We start from the raw sequence: 10,056 nt of genomic DNA, 5'->3' as shown, positions 1-10,056 counted from the left end.
TTTGAGGTACAGTAACGGTAAACCACTCAAAAATTTCCATTTTTTCTCTTCTTTCCAGTGGTGTGCTTCAAAATCACCTTGGTGGTTTTTGGTGTACAGGATGAGTAAAAAAATTGAAAATTGATTGAGTTTGGTCACCCTGTATGCAGTTTCAGTGGGAATTTGTCGGTTTAAACTCCAGATTCAGTTTTCTTGACCTTTTTTACGCAATTTTAGTTTCTTGCATTTTTTTTGTATCTCTACTAGGTTACGAGATATCCCACTAAACTTATTTTGCAGACCAGAAACTCCATTTTCTTGAAAAAGTGGTCCATTCCAATAATTTTGACACCTGTTGCTTTTACCTTAAATAAATCGCTTATTTGACACCTTTTCTTATGACTTTTATACGTCTGTGGATAGCCAATGAAACGGGCTTTTTATCGAGGTATAAAAGTTGGTCGGTTGAATTTCGAGTTTGACCGCTAGAGGGCGTCAAAGTCAAGCGAGTTATCCAGCTCAACCATATTGACACTCTTTGCTTTAACTTTGAATAACTTGCTTATTTCCTATACTTTCCCAGGACTGTTATACGTCAATGGATAGCCAAAGAAACACGCTTTCCATTGATGTATAAAAGTTGGTTGGTTGTTAGTAAGGTGCGTCAAAAATTGACAGATGACTGACATGTGTCAAAATTAGCTCGTAGAGCTATAAAAGTTAAAAAAGTAAAATATTGACAGTTGTCACGTGATCGTACCCAATGAGTGCTGGTAATTAGAATTTGTCTTGACTTTTGTGCGCAAAATCTTTTTTTTACGGTGGTACACTTGTGTGCTAAATAAACGCCGAAACATTGTTGCAGTTTCGCGACGAACCGACCGAATCGGCAACGATGCGCCCGTAATAACGCGGCAACAGCGCAACGTCCGGCCGGTGCCGTAAAAAGCGGCGCAGTCCGGACGGGATAGTGACATAGCAGGTTCGCGCAGTGGCGTGCTGTGGGGATGGCGCAGGCGGGCGGCAGGTGACGGGCGGCGCAGCGGCGGGACGCAGAAGGCTCAGTAGCGGTCCCGCCGCGCGTCGCCGTTGCGCCCTCTGCTGGGCGTTGCTCAGAAGCGCCCTCAGACGGGCCGTCTGCGGCGCCGGTAGTCGACGCTCGTCCGACGACTCTTACCAGGAGCTGCAACCTGCGCAGCACGTCGAAGATGAACACGCACCAGCTGTAAGTTTTTTGTTACCGTCGTTATACAGAGTGTCCCTAAAATAGGAAAATTCCAGAAAATTACTGATAAATTACAAATACTATGTTTCTGGCAGTTCAAACTTTGACACTGTTTTTCTCCCTGACTCCGAGTGAGTTTTACAGACGATTTTGTCCCTGATGGTTTTTTCAAACTGTGTTTCTGGCAGTTCAAACTTTGACACTGCTTTTTTCTCTGACTGTACAAAATTTCATAGTCTTTTTTATGTCATTAGATAGGAAATTTAATGAGGATTCCAAAAATGTGCTTAAAACAGCCATTTTTACACTCCAAGTGTGTTTTACAGACGATTTTGTCCCTGACGGTTCTTTCAAAGTGTGTTTCTGGCAGTCCAAACTTTGACACTGCTTTTTTCTCTGACTGTACACAATTTCATAGTCTTTTTTATGTCATTAGATAGGAAATTTAATGAGGATTCCAAAAATGTGCTTAAAACAGCCATTTTTACACTCCAAGTGAGTTTTACAGACGATTTTGTCCCTGACGGTTCTTTCAAAGTGTGTTTCTGGCAGTTCAAACTTTGACACTGCTTTTTTCTCTGACTGTATACAATTTCATAGTCTTTTTTATGTCATTAGATAGGAAATTTAATGAGGATTCCAAAAATGTGCTTAAAACAGCCATTTTTACACTCCAAGTGAGTTTTACAGACGATTTTGTCCCTGACGGTTCTTTCAAAGTGTGTTTCTGGCAGTCCAAACTTTGACACTGCTTTTTTCTCTGACTGTACACAATTTCATAGTATTTTTTATGTCATTAGATAGGAAATTTAATGAGGATTCCAAAAATGTGCTTAAAACAGCCATTTTTACACTCCAAGTGAGTTTTACAGACGATTTTGTCCCTGACGGTTCTTTCAAAGTGTGTTTCTGGCAGTTCAAACTTTGACACTGCTTTTTTCTCTGACTGTATACAATTTCATAGTCTTTTTTATGTCATTAGATAGGAAATTTAATGAGGATTCCAAAAATGTGCTTAAAACAGCCATTTTTACACTCCAAGTGAGTTTTACAGACGATTTTGTCCCTGACGGTTCTTTCAAAGTGTGTTTCTGGCAGTCCAAACTTTGACACTGCTTTTTTCTCTGACTGTATACAATTTCATAGTCTTTTTTATGTCATTAGATAGGAAATTTAATGAGGATTCCAAAATGTGCTTAAAACAGCCATTTTTACACTCCAAGTGAGTTTTACAGACGATTTTGTCCCTGACGGTTCTTTCAAAGTGTGTTTCTGGCAGTCCAAACTTTGACACTGCTTTTTTCTCTGACTGTACACAATTTCATAGTATTTTTTATGTCATTAGATAGGAAATTTAATGAGGATTCCAAAAATGTGCTTAAAACAGCCATTTTTACACTCCAAGTGAGTTTTACAGACGATTTTGTCCCTGACGGTTCTTTCAAAGTGTGTTTCTGGCAGTTCAAACTTTGACACTGCTTTTTTCTCTGACTGTATACAATTTCATAGTCTTTTTTATGTCATTAGATAGGAAATTTAATGAGGATTCCAAAAATGTGCTTAAAACAGCCATTTTTACACTCCAAGTGAGTTTTACAGACGATTTTGTCCCTGACGGTTCTTTCAAAGTGTGTTTCTGGCAGTCCAAACTTTGACACTGCTTTTTTCTCTGACTGTACAAAATTTCATAGTCTTTTTTATGTCATTAGATAGGAAATTTAATGAGGATTCCAAAAATGTGCTTAAAACAGCCATTTTTACACTCCAAGTGAGTTTTACAGACGATTTTGTCCCTGATGGTTCTTTCAAACTGTGTTTCTGGCAGTTCAAACTTTGACACTGCTTTTTTCTCTGACTGTACAAAATTTCAAAGTCTTTTTTATGTCATTAGATAGGAAATTTAATGAGGATTCCAAAAATGTGCTTAAAACAGCCATTTTTACACTCCAAGTGAGTTTTACAGACGATTTTGTCCCTGATGGTTTTTTTCAAACTGTGTTTCTGGCAGTTCAAACTTTGACACTGCTTTTTTCTCTGACTGTACAAAATTTCATAGTCTTTTTTATGTCATTAGATAGGAAATTTAATGAGGATTCCAAAAATGTGCTTAAAACAGCCATTTTTACACTCCAAGTGTGTTTTACAGACGATTTTGTCCCTGACGGTTCTTTCAAAGTGTGTTTCTGGCAGTCCAAACTTTGACACTGCTTTTTTCTCTGACTGTACACAATTTCATAGTCTTTTTTATGTCATTAGATAGGAAATTTAATGAGGATTCCAAAAATGTGCTTAAAACAGCCATTTTTACACTCCAAGTGAGTTTTACAGACGATTTTGTCCCTGACGGTTCTTTCAAAGTGTGTTTCTGGCAGTTCAAACTTTGACACTGCTTTTTCTCTGACTGTATACAATTTCATAGTCTTTTTTATGTCATTAGATAGGAAATTTAATGAGGATTCCAAAAATGTGCTTAAAACAGCCATTTTTACACTCCAAGTGAGTTTTACAGACGATTTTGTCCCTGACGGTTCTTTCAAAGTGTGTTTCTGGCAGTCCAAACTTTGACACTGCTTTTTTCTCTGACTGTACACAATTTCATAGTATTTTTTATGTCATTAGATAGGAAATTTAATGAGGATTCCAAAAATGTGCTTAAAACAGCCATTTTTACACTCCAAGTGAGTTTTACAGACGATTTTGTCCCTGACGGTTCTTTCAAAGTGTGTTTCTGGCAGTCCAAACTTTGACACTGCTTTTTTCTCTGACTGTACACAATTTCATAGTATTTTTTATGTCATTAGATAGGAAATTTAATGAGGATTCCAAAAATGTGCTTAAAACAGCCATTTTTACACTCCAAGTGAGTTTTACAGACGATTTTGTCCCTGACGGTTCTTTCAAAGTGTGTTTCTGGCAGTCCAAACTTTGACACTGCTTTTTTCTCTGACTGTACACAATTTCATAGTATTTTTTATGTCATTAGATAGGAAATTTAATGAGGATTCCAAAAATGTGCTTAAAACAGCCATTTTTACACTCCAAGTGAGTTTTACAGACGATTTTGTCCCTGACGGTTCTTTCAAAGTGTGTTTCTGGCAGTCCAAACTTTGACACTGCTTTTTTCTCTGACTGTACACAATTTCATAGTCTTTTTTATGTCATTAGATAGGAAATTTAATGAGGATTCCAAAAATGTGCTTAAAACAGCCATTTTTACACTCCAAGTGAGTTTTACAGACGATTTTGTCCCTGACGGTTCTTTCAAAGTGTGTTTCTGGCAGTTCAAACTTTGACACTGCTTTTTTCTCTGACTGTATACAATTTCATAGTCTTTTTTATGTCATTAGATAGGAAATTTAATGAGGATTCCAAAAATGTGCTTAAAACAGCCATTTTTACACTCCAAGTGAGTTTTACAGACGATTTTGTCCCTGACGGTTCTTTCAAAGTGTGTTTCTGGCAGTCCAAACTTTGACACTGCTTTTTTCTCTGACTGTACAAAATTTCATAGTCTTTTTTATGTCATTAGATAGGAAATTTAATGAGGATTCCAAAAATGTGCTTAAAACAGCCATTTTTACACTCCAAGTGAGTTTTACAGACGATTTTGTCCCTGATGGTTCTTTCAAACTGTGTTTCTGGCAGTTCAAACTTTGACACTGCTTTTTTCTCTGACTGTACAAAATTTCAAAGTCTTTTTTATGTCATTAGATAGGAAATTTAATGAGGATTCCAAAAATGTGCTTAAAACAGCCATTTTTACACTCCAAGTGAGTTTTACAGACGATTTTGTCCCTGACGGTTCTTTCAAACTGTGTTTCTGGCAGTCCAAACTTTGACACTGCTTTTTTCACTGATTGTACACAATTTCATAGTCTTTTTTATGTCATTAGATAGGAAATTTAATGAGGATTCCAAAAATGTGCTTAAAACAGCCATTTTTACACTCCAAGTGAGTTTTACAGACGATTTTGTCCCTGACGGTTCTTTCAAAGTGTGTTTCTGGCAGTCCAAACTTTGACACTGCTTTTTTCTCTGACTGTACACAATTTCATAGTATTTTTTATGTCATTAGATAGGAAATTTAATGAGGATTCCAAAAATGTGCTTAAAACAGCCATTTTTACACTCCAAGTGAGTTTTACAGACGATTTTGTCCCTGACGGTTCTTTCAAAGTGTGTTTCTGGCAGTCCAAACTTTGACACTGCTTTTTTCTCTGACTGTACAAAATTTCAAAGTCTTTTTTATGTCATTAGATAGGAAATTTAATGAGGATTCCAAAAATGTGCTTAAAACAGCCATTTTTACACTCCAAGTGAGTTTTACAGACGATTTTGTCCCTGATGGTTCTTTCAAACTGTGTTTCTGGCAGTTCAAACTTTGACACTGCTTTTTTCTCTGACTGTACAAAATTTCAAAGTCTTTTTTATGTCATTAGATAGGAAATTTAATGAGGATTCCAAAAATGTGCTTAAAACAGCCATTTTTACACTCCAAGTGAGTTTTACAGACGATTTTGTCCCTGACGGTTCTTTCAAACTGTGTTTCTGGCAGTCCAAACTTTGACACTGCTTTTTTCACTGATTGTACACAATTTCATAGTCTTTTTTATGTCATTAGATAGGAAATTTAATGAGGATTCCAAAAATGTGCTTAAAACAGCCATTTTTACACTCCAAGTGAGTTTTACAGACGATTTTGTCCCTGACGGTTCTTTCAAAGTGTGTTTCTGGCAGTCCAAACTTTGACACTGCTTTTTTCTCTGACTGTACACAATTTCATAGTATTTTTTATGTCATTAGATAGGAAATTTAATGAGGATTCCAAAAATGTGCTTAAAACAGCCATTTTTACACTCCAAGTGAGTTTTACAGACGATTTTGTCCCTGACGGTTCTTTCAAAGTGTGTTTCTGGCAGTCCAAACTTTGACACTGCTTTTTTTCTCTGACTGTACACAATTTCATAGTATTTTTTATGTCATTAGATAGGAAATTTAATGAGGATTCCAAAAATGTGCTTAAAACAGCCATTTTTACACTCCAAGTGAGTTTTACAGACGATTTTGTCCCTGACGGTTCTTTCAAAGTGTGTTTCTGGCAGTCCAAACTTTGACACTGCTTTTTTTCTCTGACTGTACACAATTTCATAGTATTTTTTATGTCATTAGATAGGAAATTTAATGAGGATTCCAAAAATGTGCTTAAAACAGCCATTTTTACACTCCAAGTGAGTTTTACAGACGATTTTGTCCCTGACGGTTCTTTCAAAGTGTGTTTCTGGCAGTCCAAACTTTGACACTGCTTTTTTCTCTGACTGTACACAATTTCATAGTCTTTTTTATGTCATTAGATAGGAAATTTAATGAGGATTCCAAAAATGTGCTTAAAACAGCCATTTTTACACTCCAAGTGAGTTTTACAGACGATTTTGTCCCTGACGGTTCTTTCAAAGTGTGTTTCTGGCAGTTCAAACTTTGACACTGCTTTTTTCTCTGACTGTATACAATTTCATAGTCTTTTTTATGTCATTAGATAGGAAATTTAATGAGGATTCCAAAAATGTGCTTAAAACAGCCATTTTTTACACTCCAAGTGAGTTTTACAGACGATTTGTCCCTGACGGTTCTTTCAAAGTGTGTTTCTGGCAGTCCAAACTTTGACACTGCTTTTTCTCTGACTGTACAAAATTTCATAGTCTTTTTTATGTCATTAGATAGGAAATTTAATGAGGATTCCAAAAATGTGCTTAAAACAGCCATTTTTACACTCCAAGTGAGTTTTACAGACGATTTTGTCCCTGATGGTTCTTTCAAACTGTGTTTCTGGCAGTTCAAACTTTGACACTGCTTTTTTCTCTGACTGTACAAAATTTCAAAGTCTTTTTTATGTCATTAGATAGGAAATTTAATGAGGATTCCAAAAATGTGCTTAAAACAGCCATTTTTACACTCCAAGTGAGTTTTACAGACGATTTTGTCCCTGACGGTTCTTTCAAACTGTGTTTCTGGCAGTCCAAACTTTGACACTGCTTTTTTCACTGATTGTACACAATTTCATAGTCTTTTTTATGTCATTAGATAGGAAATTTAATGAGGATTCCAAAAATGTGCTTAAAACAGCCATTTTTACACTCCAAGTGAGTTTTACAGACGATTTTGTCCCTGATGGTTCTTTCAAACTGTGTTTTCTGGCAGTTCAAACTTTGACACTGCTTTTTTCTCTGACTGTACAAAATTTCATAGTCTTTTTTATGTCGTTAGATAGGAAATTTAATGAGGATTCCAAAAATGTGCTTAAAACAGCCATTTTTACACTCCAAGTGTGTTTTACAGACGATTTTGTCCCTGACGGTTCTTTCAAACTGTGTTTCTGGCAGTTCAAACTTTGACACTGCTTTTTTCTCTGACTGTACAAAATTTCATAGTCTTTTTATGTCATTAGATAGGAAATTTAATGAGGATTCCAAAAATGTGCTTAAACTGTAATTTTATCACTCCAAGTGGGTTTTACAAGTGATTTTGTCCCTGACTGTCCTTTAAACCGAATTCAAATTCAACTGGTTTGAAAATTTGTTGTATCAAACCAGTTTTTGCTAAATAACTCGAAAACGGTGAAAGTTAGAAAAAAATTGCAAGAGACCAAAAAAGTTTCTAATCATTTCCATAACTCAGCACCGTAAGTTTGCAGGACTTATTTTGCTTCAGTATACAGGGTGTGCATGAAAATTATGGTGATTGACTATTTTTGATCACCCTGTATACAATTTTTTAGATAGAATTTTTTGCTTTGCACCACTGGAAAGAGAAGTTCAAAACGGTTAATTTGAGTGGTTCAACCTCATTGAACTCCAAAAAATAACCGAGTTACAGGGTGCTCAAATTTCAAACCACAATTTCAGCTGATTTGAAAAGTTGTTGTATCACACCAGTTTTTGCTATATAACTCAGAAACGGTAAAAGTTACGAAAAATTTGAAAGAGAGCAAAAATGTTCGCAAAGAACTGCTAAACATATCCCTGGAAGTTTCACAGTCCGTCGGTGCCGCTACTATGGTATACAGGGGGTGCATAAAAAGTGTGGTAATTCAAATTTATTACTTTTCAAATTAATGACAAATTTCAAGAAACTCAAAAATCTGCTCGCAATTTCTTCGCAAGCAATTTAGGAATAGTAATTATCACTTTTAAAATCTAGACACATTAATTAATTATTGCAGAGATAAGTACTAATCAAAACTCCAGACTCCAAGCAAATTCGACCAAGAATATCTCCGTTATTATGAAAGATATCAAAAAACTGTAATAAAATAAAGTTGTAGGAAATTTCATTGTCTACAAGATTGCTAAAATACATTTTTGACATAAAATCTTTTCCAAAGAAGCTATTTCAAAAATACTGTGTCAAAGCACAAAAAAGTGCTTTATAAGACACCAGCAAATTGAACCAAGCATATCTCCGTTAGGTGGAAAGATAACAAAAAACTGTTAAAAAGGAAAGTTGTAGGAAATTTCATTGTCTACAAGATTGCTAAAATTAATTTTTGGTCCAGAACCTCTTACAAAGAAGATATTTCAAAAAAACTGAATCGAAGCACAAAAAAGTGCTTTAAAATACACCAGCAATTCAACCAAGCATATCTCCGTTGGTTTCAAAGATAACAAAAAAATGTAAAAAAGTAAAGTTGTAGGAAATTTCATAGTCTACCAGATTGCTAAAATACATTTTTGGTCCAGAACCTCTTACAAAGAAGATATTTCAAAAATACTAAATCGAAGCACAAAAAAGTGCTTTAAAATACACCAGCAAATTCTACCAAGCATATCTCCGTTGGTTTCAATGATAACAAAAAACTGTAAAAAAGCAAAGTTGTAGGAAATTTCAATATCTACAAGATTGCTAAAATACATTTTTTGAATAAAACCTCTTCCAAAGAAGATATTTCAAAGCCAAAACACAAAAAAGTGGTTTAAAAGACACCAGCAAATTCAACCAAGCATATCTCCGTTGGTTTGCAAGATAACAAAAAACTGTAAAGAAGTAAAGTTGTAGGAAATTTCATTGTCTACAGGATTGCTAAAATACATTTTTGGCCTGAAACCTCTTCCAAAGAAGATATTTCAAAAAAACTGAGTCATAGCACAAAAAGTGCTTTAAAATACACCAGCAAATTCAACCAAGCATATCTCCGTTGGTTTCAATGATAACAAAAAACTGTAGGAAATTTCAATATCTACAAGATTGCTAAAATACATTTTTTTGTCCAGAACCTCTTCCAAAGAAGATATTTCAAAGCCAAAACACAAAAAAGTGGTTTAAAAGACACCAGCAAATTCAACCAAGCATATCTCCGTTGGTTTGCAAGATAACAAAAAACTGTAAAGAAGTAAAGTTGTAGGAAATTTCATTGTCTACAGGATTGCTAAAATACATTTTTGGCCTGAAACCTCTTCCAAAGAAGATATTTCAAAAAAACTGAGTCATAGCACAAAAAAGTGCTTTAAAATACACCAGCAAATTCAACCAAGCATATCTCCGTTGGTTTCAATGATAACAAAAAACTGTAGGAAATTTCAATATCTACAAGATTGCTAAAATACATTTTTTTGTCCAGAACCTCTTACAAAGAAGATATTTCAAAAATACTAAATTGAAGCACAAAAAAAGTGCTTTTAAAGGCATCAACAAATTCAACCAAGTATATCTCCGTTCGTTTCAATGATAACACAAAACTGTAGAAAAGGAAAGTTGTGGGAAATTTTATTCTCTACAAGATTACTAAAATACATTTTTGGCCTAAAACCTCTTCCAAAGAAGATATTTAAAAAAAACTTAACCAAAGCACAAAAAAGTGC

At 35.0% G+C, this 10,056-nt stretch overlaps 1 protein-coding gene across 1 annotated transcript in view; it reads left to right on the top strand.

The window, feature by feature from the left end:
- Positions 1-742: 742 nt before the first annotated feature.
- LOC145734368 (uncharacterized) overlaps positions 743-10,056 on the top strand; it is a 173,172-nt gene continuing 163,858 nt past the window's right edge. Inside the window, exons 1-3 of the mRNA XM_081987648.1 lie at positions 743-752; positions 845-915; positions 962-1,204. Of these exons, the coding sequence (XP_081843774.1) occupies positions 743-752; positions 845-915; positions 962-1,204 (324 nt within the window). The remainder of the gene's footprint in view (positions 753-844; positions 916-961; positions 1,205-10,056) is intronic.

Source organism: Ips typographus, linkage group LG10, assembly GCF_016097725.1.
Source record: "Ips typographus isolate SLU linkage group LG10, UJ_Ityp_2.0, whole genome shotgun sequence".
NCBI classification, from domain to species: Eukaryota; Metazoa; Arthropoda; class Insecta; order Coleoptera; family Curculionidae; genus Ips; species Ips typographus.
Note: the sequence above shows the minus strand (reverse complement) of the source record. Positions and strands in the feature narration are given on the sequence as shown.